This window comes from Amphiprion ocellaris, chromosome 10 (genome assembly GCF_022539595.1).
Source record: "Amphiprion ocellaris isolate individual 3 ecotype Okinawa chromosome 10, ASM2253959v1, whole genome shotgun sequence".
NCBI classification, from domain to species: domain Eukaryota; kingdom Metazoa; phylum Chordata; class Actinopteri; family Pomacentridae; genus Amphiprion; species Amphiprion ocellaris.
The window spans coordinates 34,450,272-34,473,853 of NC_072775.1; the positions used below are offsets into that span (position 1 = coordinate 34,450,272).

The following is a 23,582-nucleotide window of genomic DNA, read 5'->3' on the forward strand; positions in this document are numbered from 1 at the left end:
TGGGACTGGTTGTGGAGTTTTGGACTATTTTTAGACTGGTCTTGGACTTACTTTTGGCTGGTTGTAGGCTATTTTTGGACTAATTTTAGGCTGGTTTTGGAGTAGGTTTTAGGCTTGTTTTAGCCTAGTTTTGGACTGGTTTTCAACATGGTCTTGGACTGGTTTGGAACTACTCTTGGGCTTGTTTTCAGTTGGTTTTGGACATGATTTTAGACTATTTTTAACCTGGTGTTGATCTGACTTTAGGCTTGTTCCAGGCTGGTTTGGGACTAGTTTTAGTCTGATGTTGGACTTGATTTTAGGCTTGTTTTAGATCTGTTTTGGATTTGGTTTTATGCTTATTTTGGACATTGTTTTCCACTAGTTTTAGGCTGGTTTGAGACTAATTTTAGGCTGATTTGAGACTAGTATGCTGATTTTGGACTTGGATTTAGGCTTGTTTTAGACCTGTTTTGTATTTAGTTTTGGACTTGGTTTTCCACTAGTTTTGGATCAGTTTTGAACTGGCTTTGGGCTGGTTTTGGACTAGTATTAGACCTGTTCTGTGTTTATTTTTGGGCATTGTTTTCGACTGGTTTTGGACTTGATTTTAGGCTTATTTAAGACCTTTTTTGGACTCAGTTTTGGACTTGGTTTTTCACTAGTTTTGAACTGTTTTTTCATCAGTTTTAAACTGGCTTTAGGCTGGTGCTGGACCAGTTGTAGACTGGTTTTTGGAATAGTTTTAGGCTCATATTAAACTAGTTTTAGGATGTTTTGGACTAGTTTTAGACTGGTTTTGGACTAGTATTAGACTAGTTTTGGACTAGTTTTGGACTAGTTTTAGACTAGTTTTGGACTAGTATTAGACTAGTTTTGGACTAGTATTAGGCTGGTGTTGGACTAGTTTTAGACTAGTTTTGGACTAGTATTAGGCTGGTGTTGGACTAGTTTTAGACTAGTTTTGGACTAGTATTAGGCTGGTGTTGGACTAGTTTTAGACTAGTTTTGGACTAGTATTAGGCTGGTGTTGGACTAGTTTTAGACTAGTTTTGGACTAGTATTAGGCTGGTGTTGGACTAGTTTTAGACTAGTTTTGGACTAGTATTAGGCTGGTGTTGGACTAGCAGTTGTGACTCAGTCTGTGGTCATGTGGCAGATCTTTGTACTGTGCTGATGGACAAGTTGTGGATGTTGGATCTTGTGAACATTTCAAGCTGCACTATGTTTCATATTTAGCTCATGTTTTCATCATTGGGTTCATACGATGATTTTGATATTTGTAGAGTTTTCGTCTCTGCTGTGAATCTGCGTTAACAGAAGCAGGGACAGATCCTTTCACCTGCTGCAGGTTCAGGTGCATCCTGGTCCTGATCATGAGTCTTCGTCTGGTTGATTTGAACCTGCCGGTGTTTTCTGCTTCTCTCAGTGTCAGCGTGACGTGAAATAAATCCAAGACTTCTTTATCTCTGCTCTGGTCTTTCTTTCCACACCTTCTGGAAGGTCTTTAACCTCGTCCAAGAAGCTAATCAGCAGAGTTGTGAGTGATTTAGAACGGCCTCGCTCCACTCCTCCGTCTGGCAGCCGGTGATAGCGCCCTGGAGAGCTGTTGAGCCTCCGGCGTGGAACCAACCGTGTCCAACAGCACCGCAGAGGATCACTGCTGCTGCTGCTGCTGCTGCTGCTGCTGCTGCTGCTGCTGCTGCTGCTGCTGCTGCTTCCAGCGTGTCGAAAAAAAACTGTGATGGAGAGACGACAAACTGCCAGCAGCTGGCTGAGCGGCTGCTGCCAAATGAGTCCAGTCCGTCCTGGTGCAGAGCCAGCGGCGACAACACAGAACTGTGAGCCAATCAGAGCTGAGCAAATATTAATCCAGTCAACGTGGAGGTTTAATGAGTCGTGTTGGGTCCTGTTTATACAACCAGCTCAGGTAGATATCAGTCCAAGCATCACTGTGAGATCTGATGGAAGGTGTGAAAGTCTGGTTTTTGACATTTTTTTCAACTTGTTTTGGATGGTTTCAGTTGGTTTTATGTTGGTTCTGGTTTATTTTTGGACAGAATTTAGGCAGGTTTTAGGTTTGGTTTTGGACTTTCGCTTTTAGTCTGGTTCTTGAGTGGTCGTGGACTGTTTTTCGGACTTATTTTGGATGGTTTTAAGTTGGTTCGGGACTGGTCTTTGGATTGGTTTTAACCTGTATTCAGGGTGGTTCTACATTGGTTTTACCGCAACTTTTGGACTGTGTTTCAGATTCTGTTTTAAGCTGGTTTTGTACTGGTTTGGCATGTTGTGGACTGGTTTTTGGACTGATTTTAGGTTGGGTTTTTGACTGGTTTTTGGTCTGGTCTTAGGCGCGTTATAGGTTTGGTTTTGGACTTATTTTTGGTTGGTTTTAAGCTGGTTCTTGTGTGGTCTTTGGCTGGTTTTTAAAACTTGTTTTACGTTGTTTTACGTTGGTTTTGGACTGGCTTTAGGCAGTTTTATCAACTGGTTTTAGGACAGTTTTGGCCTGCATTTGGCAGATGCTGCTGCTGCTGCTTCCGGCATGTCAAAAACTGTGATGGAGAGACGACAAACTGCCAGCAGCTAGCTGAGCGGCTGCTGCCAAATGAGTCCAGTCCGTCCTGGTGCAGAGCCAGCCATGACAACACGGAGCTGTGAGCCAATCAGAACTGAGCAAATATTAATCCAGTCAACGTGGAGGTTTAATGAGTCGTGTTGGGTCCTCTTTATACAACCAGCTCAGGTAGATATCAGTCCAAGCATCACTGTGAGATCTGATGGAAGGTGTGAAAGTCTGGAGAGAAACTGACGACACTGAGGTTTAAAATCTAAGGTTAGAACTCAACCATTCTACTGGACTAAAATCTAAACAGCATGTCATTTGTTCTTAAATTCTTTCTACACATCAGGGAATAAATGTCACTGTAACAAACTGAATACTGGCAGCTGTGCGCTCTGGTATTTTAATGTATTCCTTCAATGTTTGTATCTTAATTTATTTAAATATTAGTTACTGTATGATTGATTATAGACTCTGCAGTTGAATATGAGGTTCACTGTTTAATACAGACAATATTTTACAATAAAATACTGTATTTTCTAAATAGTGTTGACACTGTGATCATCATTAATTGTAGCTGCCTAGAAATTACAATATTTTCTTCTTTTAAAATACGTAAATTGCTATTTGCAGACATGTACAATAAACAGCAAGATGTAACAATCTGTCCGACTGGTTTTTAGACTCATTGCAAGCAGGTTTGGTTAGAGGATAGTTGTTGGCTGGTTTTAGGCTGCTTTTAGTCTCAGGTTTGGATTGTTTTATAGCTCAGTCTAGGCTGGTCTTTGACTTGGTTTGTGGGCTGTTTTGGACTAAGTTTAGCAGATTTGAATTGGTTGGTTGTTGGATGATTTTTGACTCATTTTTCAACTTGTTTTATTTTGGGTGTTGGACTGGTTTTGGTAGGTTTTGGGTTGGATTTTGGACTGGTTACAGATATTGTTTTGTGATTGTTTTTTTTTTTTTTTTAAAGTGTTTTAGGTTAGGTTTGGACTGGTTTTGGACTGCTTTTAGCATGCATTTAAGGTTGGTGTTTGGTTGGTTTTGGACTGGTTTTGATCTGTTATTTGGACTGTTTTTTTCGTCTTGGTTTAGGTTGGTTTGGACTCATTTTAGGCAGGCTTTGAACTGGTTTTGGACTGGCTTTAGCCTGTGTTTAAGGTTGGTTCTAGGTTGGTTTTGGACTGTTATTTGCACTGTTACTGTGTTTTTTATCCATCCATCCATCCATCCATCCATCCATTATCTATACACCACTTAATCCTCACTAGGGTCATGGGGGTGCTGGAGTCTATCCCAGCTGACTCAGGTGAAGGCAGGGGACACCCTAGACAGGTCACCAGTCTGTCACAGGGCTACATACAGAGACAAACAATCACTCTCACATTCACACCTACGGGCAATTTAGAGTAATCAATTAACCTCAGCATATTTTTGGACTGTGGGAGGAAGCCGGAGTACCCGGAGAAAACCCACACATGCACAGGGAGAACATGCAAACTCCATGCAGAAAGATCCCGGGAAAGCCGGGACGTGAACCAGGGATCTTCTAGCTGCAAGGTGAAAGTGCTAACCACTACACCACTGTGCAGCCCCGTGTTTTTTAATTATTATTTTTTTTTTTTAACTTGGTTTAGGTTGGTTTTTGGACTGGTTTGGACTCATTTTAGACAGGATTTGAACTGGTGTGTTGAGTCTGTGTTGAAGCTGGTTCTTTTGCAGTGGTTTTGGGCTGTTCTCAGTGTATTTAAGGTGTTCTAGGCTGATTTTATCCTGATTTTGGGCTGCTTTCAGACTGGATTTGTCAGGATGAGCTGGTCTCTGAGGTGATGTTGTTCCTCATCAGGATTATAAACTTCCCACAGATCTGTCTGGCTGCTGTCAGTGTTTCCCTGCAGCTGTTTTCATGCTTTTTAAATCCTTCGTTACTGCGGCCCTCACGCTGCTGCTGCTGCTGCTGCGTTTTGTATTTGTGCTTAAGGTGTGCGTGCATGCGCGCGTACGTGAGGGGCGTGGAGGTGGAGGGAGTGTTGCATCCTCTCACGTGACCAGCAGCCGTCTGTCCTGCTCTCGGTCCGGATCTCTTTGTTGTGGTCGCAGCTGCTGCTCTCGTTACGCACCGAGCCGCTTCTCTCACCGCGCGGTAAACCGGAGCCGGAGCGCCCCGGTGATCAGTCCGACCGGGATCCGGGACGCGGGAGCATCGCTGCGTGCGCGACGTCCGACAGACGGTGGAGAGATCAGCCCGGAAAAGACGCGGAGGACGGACGGATGGCGGGGATGCTGCCGCTGCTTCCACCGCGGACACACCGGACCGCCTCCTGAACATTCCTCCATCTTCAGCGGACTTTCTGCGCGGCTCTCTGCGGGACTCGGCGTGCGGGCGGCCGGGCTGCTTCCTGCCGGATTAACGCTCCACCGTTTGCGCGTCTTTCCACCTGAACACGTCGGAGCGGCTTCGTGCGTCTGGAGGTCGGAGCACCATCATGCTGCCAGGCCCTGGGAGGTGTGACGGGCGTCCCGGCGCCGCTGTCCGGTACCTGGTGTCCGCCTGCCTGCTGTCCCTGCTGCTCTACCTGCCGGAGGCTCGGGCGTCTTATTACCCCCAGAGCGGAGAGTGCAAAGGCAAAGGGAAGGACTGTACAGGTAGGACTGCTGCAGGAGACCTGCTCCATCTCCATCTCCATCTCCATCTCCATCTCCATCTCCATCTCCATCAGTGTGATGCTGCAGCAGATCAGAGTTGCTCTAACGCTTCCTCTGGGCGTCCTGATCACATCTGTGGTGACTCACTTTACTGACCTCTCGCATCTCACAGGAGTCTAATTATAGAGGCTTTATTATGCGATCAGGTGTCCGGAGGCCTGTCGGATCTTCAGCTACATTAATATTCCTGCTGTCGGTGATCGATGCTGAGGTTTCCTCTGTAGCTGCTTCATGAGATGATAGAGCTGCACATGTAGTCCATGTTCTCATCATGAGGTTCATTCTGGTGTTTGCATGGTCCTCTAGTTGGTGGAACTTAGAGGATTAATGTGGTCTGTGCTCTCAACATTTAACTTGGTTTCAGGCCGGTTTTGGACTGGTTTCAGACTGGTTTCAGGCTGGTTTTGGACTGTTTTTTGACTGGTTTCAGACTGGTTTCAGGCTGGTTTTGGACTGTTCTTGGTGATTAGTGGTCGTGTGGTAGATAGTTTGTTGTACTATGTTTTTTGGAAGCATTTTCTTGACAACAAATGGTGAAACTGGACGCTTAAAGCTGCACTGTGCTGCACATGTAGTCCATGTTTTCATCATGGGGTTCGTACGGTGTTTCTGGTGTTTGCATCATCCTCTAATATTTGGGACTTCAAGGATCAGTGTGGTTTTGGTTCTGTACATTTTAACTTGGTTTTTGGCTGGTTTTGGACTTGGTTATGGAGTGTTTTTGTGACTGGTTTGTTTGTTTTCTGCACATTTTTAAATTGTTTATTGACTGGTTTTGGAACTGGTGTCAAGTCAGTTTTGGAGCTGGTCTTAGGACTGGCTTTAGAGCTGATTTTGGACTGGTTTGTGGACTAGTTTGGTGCTTTTATTGACTGGTTTTGAACTGTTGGTGGTGACCAGTGGTCTGTGGTCATGTGGCAGATTGTGGATGTTTAAAGCTGCACTGTTCAGGGGTTCTTAGTGCTTCTGATGTTTGCATGAGCCTCTATTTATCAGGACTTCAAGGATTATTGTGGTTTGCTTTCTGCACATTTTTAAATTGGTTATGGACTGGTGTTAAGCCGGGCTGCACAGTGGTGTAGTGGTTAGCACTTTCACCTTGCAGCTAGAAGATCCCTGGTTCACGTCCCAGCTTTCCCGGGATCTTTCTGCATGGAGTTTGCATGTTCTCCCTGTGCATGCGTGGGTTTTCTCCGGGTACTCCGGCTTCCTCCCACAGTCCAAAAATATGCTGAGGTTAATTGATCATTCTAAATTGCCCGTAGGTGTGAATGTGAGAGTGATTGTTTGTCTCTGTATGTAGCCCTGTGACAGACTGGTGACCTGTCTAGGGTGTCCCCTGCCTTCACCTGAGTCAGCTGGGATAGACTCCAGCCCCCCATGACCCTAGTGAGGATTAAGCGGTGTATAGATAATGGATGGATGGATGGATGGATGGATGGATGGTTTTAAGCTGGTTTTGGACTCTGCACTTTTTCATTTTTTTATCCCAGATTCTTGATTAAATGTTTGGTTGTTTGGTCTATAAACTAAAACTAAAATAGTGAAAAATGTCCCAGAGTCACAGATGGCAACCCAAAGATAATCAGTTACAGTCATATGTCATTTTTAGAACCAAAAGTCTGGTTTTGTATGTGGTTTTAGACTGCTTTTAGAGCTGGTTTTGGACTGTCGGTGGTGATTAGTGCTCTGTGGTCATGTGGCAGATTGTGGACGTTTAAAGCTGCACATGTAGTCCATGTTTTCATCATGGGGTTCATTTCTGATGTTTGCATGATCCTCTAATTATTGAGACTTCAAGGACAAGACTTTAACAAATGTTGATCTGCTCACAGAAGCTTTAAAAGTTTTACAGCTAACCAGGTTTTCTACCATTTTCTCAAAGAAACAATAAGTTGTTCAGTTTATAAAAGACAAGAAAATTATGAAAAATATCCCAAAAGTCGAAGATGAAAAACCTAAAGAATATATTTAATGTCACAAGAGAGGAAGTACCAGAGAATATTAACATTTCAAAAGCTGAAATGAGAGAAAATAGATTTTTTCCCCCCTGTTGGATAGTTGATTAATTCTACAGCATACATTCATCTGTTCAGCTTCGCAGCTCCACAGTGTTTAAAGGAACAATGCAAAGACGAGTTTTTTTTTCATATTTTGTGCCTTGGAGCATTCTTTTTCTTTCTTTAACAGATCTTTTTATTAAATTTATTCTGTATTAAACATAAATTTGCCAAAAGAGCATCACAGTGAGGCAAACATTCGTCCTGAAGAGGTGAGAAATCGACATGTTTATCAAAGTGGATGCGATGAAAGAAATGATTTGATGCTGAGGTCAAGCAGCAGCAGCAGCAGGTCGACTCACTACAGCTCTATTTATCAATGTTTATATATAACAACAGTTAACCTCACAGTATACATAGTATTATATCACAGAGTCACATCCAGGTCTGAATTCTAATCATCTGAACTGCTCTAAAGTCCTGCAGCTCCATGGAAACAGAACAACCATGAAGAAGATTCAGAAACGTCTCCTGTCCAGATGACGACTGGAAAAAGAAAAATATATTTATTCTACACTAATTAGAATAACCTGGAGTCTACACATATAGAACTATTTTAAATGTCCACAGATGGAAAAAAGAAGACGGCTCTACATGCTGTTGCTGCATTTTCCTAGAAAGATGTTTCTCCATGCTGGATGTATCATCCAACAACCTGCTGCTCTGTTCACTGTTTCTGAGCCGAGCTGCATTTATTTATTCATCCAGTAGCTTTGATTTTCCTCTCAGTCTCTTGTCGTCTCTTTTTGTGTCTAAATTGGGCTGCTGAGTGTCGGATTTTTGTCCTTTCATGTCTCATTTCTGGCTATTTGTCTTGGTTTTTTTTCCATTTTGGATGATTTTTTTGGCTCGTTTTTGTCATTTTGGGTCTTATTTGGGTCATTTTGTGTCTGTTTTTTGCTGTTTTGTGTCTTGTTTTCTGTCTTGTTTTGTGTCTCGTTTGTCATTTTGTCTTGTGTTTGATTGTGTTGTGTCTCATTTTGTCGTTTTGTGTCTCTTTGTGGTCGCTTTGAATGTTGAATGCTGTACTTTACTCTCAGTCTAATTATCCAAAATAACTCAAAAAAATGTCCAAAATAACTTGAAATGTCTCCAAAAATTACTTAAAACTAGTTCAAAATGACTGAAATGTTTTTTTAAATGACAGTTTTGAGTCATTACGGACAGTTTGAGTCATTTTTGGGAATTTTTAGTCCGGCTTCTCCAGACTTTTTCTCTCTATTCTGCTCATCAGCTGTAGAAAGATGCTCCTGATTTGTGTCATTTCTGAGTTCTTCTTCCTGGTCGTTGTGTTTCCATAGAGGTGAAGGACTTTAGATTGATACATTTATTGTAATTAATATTTATATTTCCAGTGTCTGGATGCTTTGTGCCGTACTGAGTGTATGAAGACGGTTGAAGAGGCTAAAAAGACACAGATGTCGTCATTTCACATGTTTTTTGAGTGTAATGATGTTAAAAATTCAGAAGGACTAAACCTCCGTCATGTTTCTGTCTCGGTTCTGATTTTATTTTTAAAGCTCTCAGTGAAGCTGCAGAGAATTTGCTTGTTTTTTTGTTTTTGTGTATTTTTTAGACTCTGCTCTGGACCAGAACAAGTTTGTTTTTTCCACAAAATCACATTTTTCATCAGATATCAACTACAGGTTTATATAAAAATGTCTGCAGCAGCAAGAAACTATGTGATATATTCAGCAAAATGTGAGAAAGTCTGTCATGTGAAGCAGCTACTTTAGCTGTATGAAGAACTTGTGATTATTTTTGACCTTTTTGTGGCTAAATATGATGAATTTTTGCTCTAATTTGCACTAACTTCATCACAGTATCACCCTGCAGTCTCCTAGTTAGCGTCTTTAATTTGAGAATTTGCCTGTTTTTGTGTTTTTAAAGTCTAATCGAGCATCTTTAGGGTAAAGTAAGTAACTAATGAATCACTTTGAGCCTCAGGAGGAGCTGATTTTATATGTTTTTAACCATAAATATCAGTTTTCAAAGAGAATTGTGGAGACAACAGTGTGATAAATTCAGCAAAACGTGAGAAATTCAGTCGTTAATGAGAAAAATCAGTGACTGTAGCCTTCAGGAGGAGGTGATTTAGCTCAACTCAGTGTGGTTTATAGAAAAATGTCTGCAACAGCAAGAAACAACGCGATAAATTCAGCAAAACGTGAGAAAATCTGTCACTAAATAGAAAAATCCTGCAAAAATCAGTGACTTTGGGCCTCGACAGGAAGTGTTTTTGTAGATTTTTAACTGTAAACATCAGTTTTCTAAGAGAACAGCTAAAGAAGAGGAGCAAAAACAAATTAAAAAACGTTAATTTAAATAACAATATTGTCTGTGATACCAAATGGTGATGAGAAATTGAAGATTATGTGTAAAATTACATACTTACTGTTGGTTTTAGTAGTTATAATGTTAAGTTTCTTCCTGTTGGGGACCATGATTGTAAAAATGATCAACATCTTCCCTTTAAAAACAGCTTTAAATCTAAAACAAGCTGCTGTTCTCGTCTCCAGAAAGGTTCTAGACTCTTCCGGTTAATGTGACGAAGCCTGACGGAGGAATCTGTCTCTGATATTCATGAGTTCGTATTAAACTTCGTCCTGTAGGTGAGTGTTCGCTCCTGTTTTATTCACCGCTCGCTGTTTGCCTCAACAAATGGAGCGTTTTCCTCACAGATGATCCACAAAATGAAAAGGTTCCGAGTCGCTGCACAAACCAAACACGTCGGAGAGACTCTGCAGATAATAACCAGCTGGAGGAAGGAAGAGACTCAGGAGACGTGAAGCTTTGATAGCAAACCGCCGTAAAACACGACGAGAAGCTTCTGTCTTCACTGGTGTAGATCAGGAAGGTGGTGGACGGACAGGAAACCAACGTTTTAGGGTCAATTTATCACGTTTCTGTCTGTCTGTGGACTTTTTGTGTCCCTCTATTGTCGTTTTGTGTCTTTTTGTGGTGTTTTGTGTCCTTTTTGGGCAATTTTAGGTCTTTTTACATGTATTTACACAATATTTTTGTATTTATTGGGTCAATTCATGGATATTTCTGTCTCTTAGTGTGTTTATCCTCTGTCTGTCTGTCCGTCCGTCCATCTTGTGTCTCTGCACTCATTTTTTTTTATCTTTATGTGGTCAGTTTAGGTGTTTTTGTGTCTATTTGTGGACTTGTGTCAGTTTTGGGCAGTTCCAGTTGTTTTTTACTTGTCTTTGCACTAATTTTTTGTCTTTATATGGTCACTTTTTGTATTTTTGTGTGTCTCTTTGCTCTCATTAAATGTCTTTTTGTGTTCAGTTTATGATTTTTGTGTTTATTTGTGGATTTTGTGTGTCTCTATTGTCATTGTGTGTCTTTTGTGGTCTTTTTGTGTTCAGTTTTAGTTTTTTATAGTCATTCTGTACCTCTTTGCACTCTTATTCTGTTTTTATGCTCAGTTTAAGTATTTTTGTGTCTCTTTGTAGTCATTTTGTATCTTTTTTTTGCAATTTCAGGTCTTTTTATATGTCTATGCACTCTTTAAAAGTCTTTTTGTGATCAGCTTAGGTGTTGGTATAGGTGTCCATTTGTGAACTTTTCGTGTCCTATTGTCATTTTTTGTCTCTTTGTGGTTTTTTCTGTGGCTTTGTGGTCATTTTTATCTCTTTCCTGCCATTTTATGTCTCTACTGTCATTTTTTTTCTCTTTGTGGTCATTTTTTGTCTCTTTGTGGCAATTTTTTGTCTCTTTGTGGTCATTTTTTGTCTCCTTGTGGTTAATTTCTGCCCGTTAGTTGAACTTGACGCCTGCCTGGCTGAGCAGTAACATCTCTGCAGTGAAGGCAGCAGTGAACCAGACTCGGTGCTTGTGTTGCTTCTGTTGCGTTTCCTGAACAGACGGTTTGTAATTAATAGCAGTCAGTTGTTTCCTGACAGGACGGGAGGCTTTTATTTTGTCGGGTCTGAAGCAGCTTCCCTCAGCTGACTGTGGTTCTTCACTCAGCCAACAGAAATGAAATCAAACTGTGTAGTTTTAAACACCTGGGAGATGCTTCCACAGTCTTCCTCCTGACTGACTGACTGACTGACTGACTGACTGACTGACTGACTGACTGACTGACTGACTGACTGACTGACTGACTGACTGAGCGCTCAGTGGCGTTTGACTCCGACACGTTTACTTAGATAAAGAGTACGAGGCCTCATTAAATTTTCAGCAGCGGCTCCGACGTTGATGCAGCTGCAGATGAATATTGATGAGCTGTCGATGCTGCTCACTGTTAACACTCAGAGCGCTTAGCGGAGAACTACTTCCTGCTGCAGGACGGAGGACAGGGGGCGCCACCGAGCTTTTCTCCTGGAGACCTGACACATGAAACCATCACCGAGTAAATCTGACTTCTGGATTCAACTCAGGATCAGCTGGTGACTTAATGAGCTGCTGAGCTGTGTGAACACAGCAGATAGCTGCTCACGCTAATGCTAATGCTAATGCTAATGCTAATGCTAATTCCATTTACTGAGGAGTTATCTTACCCATCTTTGTGGTTGTTTTGTGTCTATTTGTGGTTGTTTTGTGTCTCTTTATGGTTGTTGTTTTTTTTCCTCTATGGTTGTTTTGTGTCTGTTTGTGGCCATTTTGTCTGTAGTTGTTTGTTGTGAGTCTTTTTTGGTCATCTTGTGTCCCTCTGTTTTCATTTTGTGTATTTTTATTGTCTTTTGTGTCTCTTTGTAGTGTGTCTCTATTGTCCTTTAGTGTTATTGGGAATGTTTTCACTTTCTGCACTTGTTTTGTGTCATTTTAAAGAATGTTTGTGTCTGTTGTCATTTTGTGTCTTTTTGCTGTCAGTTTGTCTTTTCTGGACCATTTTATGTCGTTGTCGTATTCATGTGTCTCGTTTTTGGTCTATTAGTGTCTCACTGGTAGAAGTTTTTGCCTTTTTGTGGGTAATTTCTGTATTTCTTTGTCTCTTTGACATACTTTTGTCTCTTCATGTCTCTTTGTTGTTGTTTTGTGTGTCTTTGTAGCTGTGCGATTGTTAATATTTCTGTTGGAACTTCAGTCACTTTAAACGGTTCAGTCACTCTTTTATGGATTAATGATGAAAAACTTCAAATGTTCGTTTTCACTCTGCTCCAACAGAAACATTTTTAGCTCCTTAAAGAAAATCCAGTTTCTGCACCAGTTTAGTTTCAGTTGATTGATTAATGATCGGATTGATTGATTTAAGTTGTACGTCGACGGGAGGGTGAAGAACCTCGTCAGTGTGTCGTGTTTATGTCTGAAAGAGTTTTACTGAACAACAGCATGTGAATGTGAGAAACCAGCAGGATTCAGGAGGATCTGTGTCTAACAAGCGTTTTATTCCTCGTAATGAAGCAGAAACAAACAGATAACGAATGACAAGATGTTCCTTCTGCTTTCCGTCTCCTCCTGAAGAAAATATTAATTTATTCACAGCGGCAGAAACAACAACATTAATCATGTTTTTGGCTCCGACACAAATTCCACCTCCTGGATTTGAAGGATTTCTGTGCTGATTGATGGAACTTCTGTTGGTTCAGAAACTGTCTAAACTCCACGTTTAATACCAAAGCTGGTCTGAAGAACTTTTCTACCTCCTGATGATGTGCAGGAAAAAGTGTTAATTTACACGTTGACTGTAAACAAACAAAAATCAACAAAACAGCATGGCCAAAAATCACTCATTTTAGAAATAGTATTTGTTTTTCTTCTTATTCATAACTTTTGACTGTGAAAAAAGCTAAATTCTGTCTCTTTGTGGTTGTTTTGTGTCTCTTTGTGGTTGTTTTCTGTCTCCTTTTGATAAATTTGTGTGTCTTTGTGGCGTTTGGTATCTCATTTTGATAGTTTTGTGTGTCTTTGTGGTTGTTTTGTGTCTTTGTGGCATTTGGTGTCTCTTTTTGATAGTTTTGTGTCTCTTTGTGGTTGTTTTCTGTCTCTTTTTGATAGTTTTGTGTCTCTTTGTGGTGTTTTGTGTCTCTTTTTGATAGTTTTGTGTCTCTTTGTGGTTGTTTTGTGTCTCTGGAGTTGGTTTGTTTCTCTTTTTGAGGTTGTTTTGTGTCTCTGTTGTTTTGTGTCTTTGTGGCGTTTTGTGTCTCTTTTTGATAGTTTTGTGTCTCTTTGTGGTTGTTTTGTGTCTCTTTGTGGTTGTTTTCTGTCTCCTTTTGATAATTTTGTGTCTCTTTGTGGCGTTTGGTATCTCATTTTGATAGTTTTGTGTGTCTTTGTGGTTGTTTTGTGTCTTTGTGGCATTTGGTGTCTCTTTTTGATAGTTTTGTGTCTCTTTGTGGTTGTTTTCTGTCTCTTTTTGATAGTTTTGTGTCTCCTTGTGGCGTTTTGTGTCTCTTTTTGAGAGTTTTGTGTCTCTTTGTGGTTGTTTTCTGTGTTCTTGTGGCGTTTTGTGTCTCTTTTTGATAGTTTTGTGTCTCCTTGTGGCGTTTTGTGTCTCTTTTTGATAGTTTTGTGTCTCCTTGTGGCATTTTGTGTCTCTTTTTGATAGCTTTGTGTGTCTTTGTGGTTGTTTTCTGTGTTCTTGTGGCGTTTTGTGTCTCTTTTTGATAGTTTTGTGTCTCTTTGTGGTTGTTTTCTGTGTTCTTGTGGCGTTTTGTGTCTCTTTTTGATAGTTTTGTGTCTCTTTGTGGTTGTTTTCTGTCTCTTTTTGATAGTTTTGTGTCTCCTTGTGGCGTTTTGTGTCTCTTTTTGATAGTTTTGTGTCTCTTTGTGGTTGTTTTCTGTCTCTTTTTGATAGTTTTGTGTCTCTTTGTGGTTGTTTTCTGTCTCTTTTTGATAGTTTTGTGTCTCTTTGTGGTTGTTTTCTGTGTTCTTGTGGCGTTTTGTGTCTCTTTTTGATAGTTTTGTGTCTCCTTGTGGCGTTTTGTGTCTCTTTTTGATAGCTTTGTGTGTCTTTGTGGCTGCTCTGTGTCTCTTTTCCACACCAGTTGAAGGCAGCATCACATCTGCAGCAGCTCCGTCAGATTAAACGTGTTGTGGATTCTGCAGGAGAACTGTTGAATTCTGTAGATTTCTTCTCACCTTTCTGGTTCTCAGACTTTAACTGAACCTCGTGGATGAATGTGCAGTTTTTCTTTCTGTTTTTGACCACCTGCTCGCTGACTTTACCTCAGAAACGTCAGAACCGAGTGTTTGGCTGCAGACTGAGGAGGACGGATCGGATCAATGATGTTCTGTCTCCAGCTGAGAGCGAATTATCCTCCGATCACTTTTACCGTCTGAGTTTAGGGCAAACTAATTATCTGCGGCGCTGCAGGGTGACAGACGCTTTTAATTGTCTTTCATGAGGCGATAAAAAGGTGTTTGTCAACCGGCTGGATGTGAACTCTGTGGAGCTGGGAGAGTTTAATTAAGCCTGGAGGATAAAAACGCGCCGTAAAGTCAAGGAGCTGTGAGGTGAAGCCGCCGCTGTCTGTCAAAGCGACATGTTTTCCACCTTCTCATTTAGAAGATTTCACTCGTCATTAAATTTCAACATTTACAAATCTGCTCTGGTGATAATTAAACTGACGGAGAAGAATATTTCCACATTTTACCTCAAAAATTCTATTTAAAGCAGTGAGTAAAACAAGCTGCTGCACTTAATTTGACTAAAACCGAAGCTTTATGACGTCGAAAACATTCTTTTTTGTTTCATTTCTACGTTGCTTGACGTGCTTTGAGAAAAGAATGTCACAATTTCACACAAAAATCTTTGTTGGCAGCATTTTTTTTTTACCTTTATTCTTGTTTCCTGAAGCTTTTCTGTCTTAATTTTAGGATCTCAAACAATAATTTATTCTTTTATGTGTCGCTGTAAAATTCCACCATATTGCTGTATTTAAATCCAGAAAAAATATCATTATTTTACTGATATTTGCTTTATTTGACAGATAAATTGTGTTTAGACTGTTGTTTTCAGGCTTTTTCTATTTTTCTAAATTACAGATATTATCTAGTAAAACCACAGAGCTGCAGGCTGGAAAACCAACACTTTTTAACAATATTTACCTGTAAGTTTTTAGACATTTTACTGTTATTTTGCATTTTCTTGATCAGAAAACAAACATTAATATATATGTTTGCTATAAAAAATAAAAAGTGTAAATCATGTCCGTATGAAAAATCTTTTTCTGGGCACACAGAAAGTTTTATTTCTTGGTTTTGAGTAAGTAAAAGCAGAAAATCTCCATCATTTCTCTGGATAAATGAGCCCTTTTTGTCTGTATTTGTGTTTACAAAGATGTTTCACCATGCTGAATGTATCTCCAACAACCTGCTGCTCTGTTCACTGTTTCTGAGCCGTGCTGCATTTACTTTATTCATCTAGTAGCTTTGATTTTCCCTTTCAGTCTCTCTTGTTGTCTCCATTTTGTGTCTTGTTTGTTATTTTGTCTAATTTTTGTGTCGTATTGTGTCTTGGCTTGTTGTTTTGCATCTTATTTATGTCATTTTGCGTCTCTTTCTGGTGGTTTTTTCTCCACATACTACTGATATTTAACTGTCTACGGTCTTGTTTTTTTGTGTCTTGTTTTTGTTTTGTCTCATTTTTGTCATTTTGTGTCTTGTTTTTGTCTTTTTGTGTCTCGTTTGTGTCGTTTGGTGTCTCATTTTGTTGTTTTGCGTCTTATTTATGTCATTTTGCGTCTCTTTCTGGTGATTTTGTCTCCTCATACTACAGATATTGAACTAAAACTAGACACAAAACAGCAAAAAAAACGAGACAAAAAGACAAAAGACACATAGCTGAGATGATGTCTTTCTAGTGTTGGTAACTCCTGTGGACTCTTGGGAAAATGTTGCACATGTTGATTCAAGTTCTTGCAGTTTTGAATTTTGTCTCTTTTTTTCATGATTTCCATGATTCTAACTGAGTCCTACAGACAGAAGACGTCCCTGAGTTCTGTCTCCTTCTTCATGGTGCTTCTGTTTCCATAGACTTGATAGAAACTGCTTTGGTTTTACAGGATTACAGGAAGAAAACGGACTTATTTAACTATTAGCTCCTGTTTGAGAACAGTGTAGAACCAGAAAGTTGAAATGTTTGAATGTCGTTTGAAGCCGTCAGACGTCTGAACTAAGCGATGCATCTCTCAGACCTCCGACCTTCATCAGTCCTCAGGTTCTTGATGGGTTTCAGTAGGACTTTGGGGAGACCAGTCGAGAACCTTCATTCTAGCCTGATTGAACTGTTTCTTTACTAACTGAATCATTTCCAATGAATTTTGAGTCATTATTATTTATCATTTCAACCATTATTAAAGTAATTTTGGACAAGTTTCAAGTTGTTTCTGAGTGACTTTGGACAGGTTTTGTCATTTTGGACAAATTTTGAGTCATTTTGAACCAATTTTTTGTCATTTTGGACAAATTTGAATCATTTTCGACACATTTTTAGTCATTTTGGGCAATTTTTGAGTCATTCTGGGCAAATTTTAAACAATTTTGGACCAAATTTGAAGTCATTTTGAACCACTTTTTGGTCATTTTGGACATTTTTTGTCATTTTGGACAAGTTTGAGTCATTTCGAAACGATTTTTTTGTCATTTTGGACCACTCTTTTGTCATTTTCACAAGTTTGAATAATTTTCAACACATTTTTTTTGACATTTTGGACAAATTTTGAGTCATTTTGGGTAAATTTTAAACAATTTTGGACCAAATTTGAAGTCATTTTGAACCACTTTTTAGTCATTTTGGACATTTTTTGTCATTTTGGACCACTCTTTTGTCATTTTCACAAGTTTGAATAATTTTCGACACATTTTTTTGACATTTTGGACAAATTTTGAGTCATTTTGGGCAAATTTTAAACAATTTTGGACCAAATTTGAAGTCATTTTGAACCACTTTTTAGTCATTTTGGACATTTTTTTGTCATTTTGGACCACTCTTTTGTCATTTTCACAAGTTTGAATAGTTTTCAACACATTTTTTTGACATTTTGGACAAATTTTGAGTCATTTTGGGCAAATTTTAAACAATTTTGGACCAAATTTGAAGTCATTTTGAACCACTTTTTAGTCATTTTGGACATTTTTTGTCATTTTGGACCACTCTTTTGTCATTTTCACAAGTTTGAATAATTTTAGACACATTTTTTTGACATTTTGGACAAATTTTGAGTCATTTTGGGCAAATTTTAAGTCATTTTGAACTGCTTTCTAGTCATTTTGGACAGTATTTGTAATTTTGGACAACTTTGAGTCTTTTTGAACCAGTTTGTAGTCATTTTGGGCAAATGTAAAACAATTTTGGATCATCAGTATTAACTCTTGTTTGACAACAATGTGGAACCAGAAAGTTGAAATTTCAATTTCAATTATCAATTGAAGACTGCCATCATAAACATGATCTCTTCTAATAAACCTTTGTTAAAGCCTGTACAGAACATGATTAAATTATCCAAAACGACAAAAAACATCCAAAATGACTAAAAAGTGGGTCGAAATGGTTCAAAATTGGTGCAAAATGGTTTAAAAGTTGCCCAAAATGATACAAAGCTTGTCCAAAATGACAAAAAATGTCCAAAATGACCAAAAAAATGGGCCAAAATGACTAAAAAGTGGTTCAAAATTACTTCAAATTGGGACAAAATGGTTTAAAAGTTGCCCAGAATGACTCAAAATTTGTCCAAACAGATAAAAAAAATGTCCAAAAAGCCAAAACATTGGTCTAAAATGACAAAAAACTGGTCCAGAATGGTTTAAAAGTTGCCTAAAATAACTCAAAATGTATTATTATTATTATTGTTATTAATGAGTTTATTTAAAAAGGGACCTTATACAATATTAAACATAAATGTTGCCGTTTGATGTATTGCACCAGAGTTAACTTTAAGCTAATTTCCATCTGCAGATTTGTCCCAAATGTCAACAATTTGTCCCAAAATGACTAAAAAATTGTCCAAAATTACAAATAATGTGTTGAAAACGTCTCAGATGTTTCTGTTTCTGTTTTCTTCAGTTTTTTTTTGCCAGTTTCAGCTACAGTCTGGTCAGCAGCACCTCTGATTTCTGCTGCCAGCTTCGGGGTTTTCCTCCCAGCTGGTGTCAGAACCTCCGAGCCAAAACTCAGTTTGATTTATTTCACCTCAGATGTCCACTAACAAACAGGATTCTAACAGGAGAGCAGCTCATTGTGAATTCTGTGTAGTAATGTTTCCAGAAATATAAAAATATAATTAAATTGACATCGTTATAGTTTATTTTGGTAAATGTTTGCATCATTTCCTGCTACGCCATGGTAGTTAAATAGTTTAATTATGCAAATTAGATTTAGAAACTCCATTTTATGCACATTTACAGGTTCATGTTTGTATTTTTGGGATCTACTAGAACAGATTTACATGTTTTAATGTTCCAAAAACACATTGTTTTACTCAAACTGTACATTTCTGCAGCACTTTTTGTCATCGTCTGTTTAAAACGCTTGTTTTTTAGAGCAGAACCTGTCTGAGAATCATCATATTTTTCAGTTTTCTTCAGCATCAGATGAGTTCAGTGACATTTGTCAGTATTTTCAATGGCAGAAACTGAATCTGGCACCTTTATAATGTCATTATACCTGATTTTCTGTAAACATTTACATCATTTTATGTTACTTAAAGGCGTTACATTGATTTCAGATTTTAAAAAGTCAGTTTTATGCACATTTCCAGGTTCATGTTTGTATTTTTCAGATCTACTAGAACATATTTACATGCTTCAATGTTCCAAAAACAGATTGTTTTTCTCAAAGTTTACATTTTTGCAACACTTCTTCACACCGTCTGTCTGAAACGCTCCTTATTAAAGTAGAACCTGCCTGAGAATCATCATGTTTTTGAGTTTTCTTCAGATGAGTTCAGTGATATTTATCAGTATATATTGTCAGTATGTTCAATTTGACACATGTGTAATGTTATTTTACAGTTTTTTTGCTGCAGAGCCTGAAGCGTCTCCTCTTCACAGCAGATATAAATTATTGATCAGGGTCTCCAGAGATTCATTGGTTGGGCTCTGCTTTGTGGGGGGTCGCCATGGCAACAGGGACGCCTCGGCAGCCGGTGTTGTGTCTGCAGTCGATGAGCTCGTCGCCTTTGTTCCGCCGCGTTGTGCAGCTCGACACGTTTCCCAAGCTGCTGCTTCCAAAGCGTTCCGTGAACATTCCTCTCAGCGTCGCCTCAGAGCTGAAAAACAGCAAATAAAACCAGAATCACCCACTTTAAGTGCAGTCAGGTCCAGCTGTTCTTCATCTACGAGGGTAAAATAATGAGTCATTATTAGATCAAACTGTCTGAGGTCCTTTTGTTTGGCTTTGTGTTTTTATCCCCATTAAAAAAAAAGAAAGACTCTTTAAATTCTGCCAGATAACATTTAAGCCGCGTCTGAATTTGTTTTAATTTTTAATTATGCTTCACATGGGGCGGCCGCTTTAATGGCCTTTTCTTCTCTTCTCTCTCAGAAATCCATTAAACTTCTGTTAAATGTTCTAATGTGTAGAATAATACGTCAACTTTTCCCTCCACAAGCCAGAAGAAACCTTTAGGTTCAGTGTTCTGGTTGAATTTATCTTCTTTAAAGCTCTTCTGCTGGTTCTGAATGTCTTATTATGTCCTAATTCATGAGCAAATCCGTTCATTTCCCCCAGAACAAAACATTTGCACCTTCAAGGAGCCTTATTTTTTAATTAAAGTTCATTTCATCAGCGCCTCAGGACGTTCATTTCTCCCATAGAACACTGAAAGGAGAACCGTTCAGAAGAGGCTTTAATTTCACTCTAATTTTATTGTTTTTTTCTACCTTAAAAATGCTGAAACCGTCGAGGAGAACCCAATTAAATTACAGTAACATAACAGAATTAGGAGCCCCTTGGTTAAACATCAGTACGTTGAAGGAGCCTCAGTGCTTCGTTTGGTAAAAACTAATTGATTTTAATCCTTTAAAAACCTCGAAACAAGTCAGGAAAAGCACAAAGCTTTAATTCACCTTAATAAAAAAACATGATCAGCATCGAAGGTCAGTCTTTTCTACCTAAAATCCATTTTTTAAACATACAGAAACCAAAAACACATTAAATTAATAAATATTTGTAGTTTCAAATCACCATACATTTGACTAAAAATGAAAATACAGACATAAGTTTGGTAATTTTTCTTTCTTATTGCTCCTTAAATAACTATAATCCATAAATATTCTTTTCATTTTCCCCTTTAAAGTTGTAAAAATTCAGACGTAGCTTTAAAGAATAGATCCAGGCAGAACTTTAATGGTTGGTGGTCAATTAAAAATGTTTTAAAGCCCTGAAATCATCCAGAGAACCATTAAAATACAGTTATTTTAATTATTATTCTGATTAATTCATGGGTTTTCCACATAAATATCGCTGAAGAGCATTTGTACTTTAACCAAACTTTCATTTTGAATTAACTTTAGTGTTTTTTTAGGTCATTTTAATGGATTTTTGTCTTAATTTTTTCTTTTAAATGATTCAAACTAAATTATGATAATAATTATTATTACGTTTAATAATAATAGGGAAAAAGCAATATAATTATTAGTATTTTAATTTTTTATTATTATAATTAGAATTACTATTAGTATTGTTATTGCTGTTGTTTTATTGATATATATATACGTAATAAAATATTATAATATAATATTAATATATTGTAATAATAACAATAATAGAATATTATTATTATTTATATTTATTATTATTTCGATTATTATTTTTATTAATAGGGTTACAACAACAGTAATCATAATAACAGTAATTATAAATAATAAAAATATTAAGGATTTTAGTTCTTCTTATTTTTATTAATAAAAATGACAATTTAAATAATATTAATGATATTATTATTATTGCAATTATTGTAATTATTAATAATAAAATCCTTGAAATTTTTTTTTGTTGCTTTAAGGTCATGAAAAGATATGTGTAATATTCAGGTTTCCTGTTTTTCTCCCAAAAAAAATGAAAAAAATGGTGATTTTTAAAAAAAATAAATCCTTAATATCTTCCACTATATTCATTTCCCTGCTTCAGAATCGAGCCGCTGTGATTGATCGATCCATCAATTAGCTTTCAGACATTAAACTAATCATCAAATATCTGGATAATCGATGGGTTTGAGTGATTTATTCTCAGATTTCAACATGTCTTTCTCCCTCTTCTGCAGTAAACTGACATTTTTCACCATTTTCTGACATTTTATTGCCCAAACAGCTAATCGATTAATGCAGAAAGATCAATCGACAGTGAAAATATTCTTTAATCGCAGCCCTGCTTCAGAGAATATTTATTATTGTTATAACTGAAGTCAGAACTTTACTTAAAATGCCTCAAAATGCACAAAAAACAGCTGAAATGCATTTTTATCCAATTAACTTTTTTTGTTTCTCATAATAACACAATAATTTATCACAATTTTCCTCCATAATTGAGATTTTATACTGAAATTTGGTTAAATTAGACACAAATGAGATTAAATAGATGCTCTTTAGTCTGTTTCTGGGGGTTTTCCAGCAGGTTAGGGTTCAATCCTGCAGACTTTCTAATGAAAATGACTGTAAATGAGATGCCTGAACTCTGGTTATCAGCTGGAAGATACCAAGCAGCTTGGTGAAATAAAGCGTTGGTGCTTTTACTTATCCTGCAGGAAGTGATTGGAGCAACATTTCTACTGCAGAATTCATAATTCAGAGCCGTTGAGCGTCAAACTGTTGGTGTTTGTTGCAGCTTCCACTGATTTAACGGTGGAGCTCTAAACCCTGAGCAGCGTCTGAAGGCTGCTGCTTCCTCTGAGCCTGCAGAGGAAGAGGAGGAGGAGGAGGAGGAGGAGGAGGAGGAAGGTTGATGCATTTCACAACCCCCCAAAGAAAAACCTCGTTCAGCTCTGCTTTGTGCTCCAATTAAAAAGCATCCAGTGCGGATCACCTGCTGGTTCTGGTTGGTCTCTGAGCCCAGCGTCCTCGGCGGTGCCCAGGACTGGAATGGGACCTGATTAGTCTCGCATCGCCGACTCTTTGGGCGAATCCATTCAGAGCGGCGGGCGGGGGGAGGAGCCGCCGGGAGGCTGGAGGTATATAAATCTGTCGCCGCTTTGGCTCACAGCTCTGAATCCACACGATGGAGAATATTGAGTCCGACGAAGCCTGAAGGAAAAACAGGAAAATAAAAGAGTTTTTCAGGGTTGTCGTCCTTCCAGGTCACTGTTTGGTTCCTTTAAACCCTTTAAACCCCTAAAATCTTCACATTTCCACCTCAGAACGTCCTCAGATTCATCAGTAAACAGCTGCAGCCAAACGCTGGACTCTGAACGCAGCAGCTTGCTTTAATGAGCTACTACAACTTAAAATGAAATTATGTTCCACCAATGAACTACAGTGAGTTCAGAGAATTTGTTTTTCTATCTTTAAATAGCTACTATTCCTTTACTGTCTGAAGTAGTCCAAGATATGTTAAGACAAAGGAGACTTGAAATACAGACAATACACTGCAGCCATGGTTAGTGGTACTATGACTCCTTCTATACCTGATTAGTGTACTATGACTCCTTCTATACCTCCTGATGAGTGGTACTATGACTCCTTCTATACCTCCTGATGAGTGGTACTATGACTCCTTCTAGACCTCCTGATTAGTGGTACTATGACTCCTTCTATACCTGATTAGTGGTACTATGACTCCTATACCTCCTGATTAGTGGTACTGTGACTCCTATACCTCCTGATTAGTGGTACTATGACTCCTATACCTCCTGATTAGTGGTACTATGACTCCTTCTATACCTCCTGATTAGTGGTACTATGACTCCTTCTATGACTCTGTGTTTCACTGATTTTTAGCTGATCTACTGGATCTTTTTCCGTCTTTGTGAAGTCTAACAATCTGATTTTTCAGCTCCTCTGGAAGTTCTACCCTGTGAAGTCATTTTGGACGCATTCTAAGTAAATTTGGAAACATTCTGAGTTGCTTTAGACAAATTTTGAGACATTTTGTGCCACTTTAGATCTTTTTTTTTGGGTTATTTTCAAGAAATCTGAGGTCATTGAGTAACTGGACCAGTTTTACTTGTTTTTGCCAAATTTTGAGTTAGTTTGGACAAATTTTTAAATCATTTTGGATGTTTCAAGTCTTTCCCATGTGGAGCCATGATGCAGACATAGATAGTCACATTCCATAAAACTGAGGAAGTTCAGATTTTAGAACCATCTTCATAAAGTTTGGTTGTCTGGCTCTGAATTTTCAATCAAGCCTTTTGATGGTTACTCGAATGTTTATAAAAGGAAAT

General features: G+C 38.4%; 1 protein-coding gene across 1 annotated transcript in view; it reads left to right on the forward strand.

Moving 5' to 3' along the window:
* Nucleotides 1–5,028: 5,028 nt before the first annotated feature.
* The window catches only part of tmeff1a (transmembrane protein with EGF-like and two follistatin-like domains 1a), a 77,564-nt gene continuing 59,010 nt past the window's right edge, over nt 5,029–23,582 (forward strand). Inside the window, exon 1 of the mRNA XM_055014477.1 lies at nt 5,029–5,188. Within this exon, the coding sequence (XP_054870452.1) occupies nt 5,029–5,188 (160 nt within the window). The remainder of the gene's footprint in view (nt 5,189–23,582) is intronic.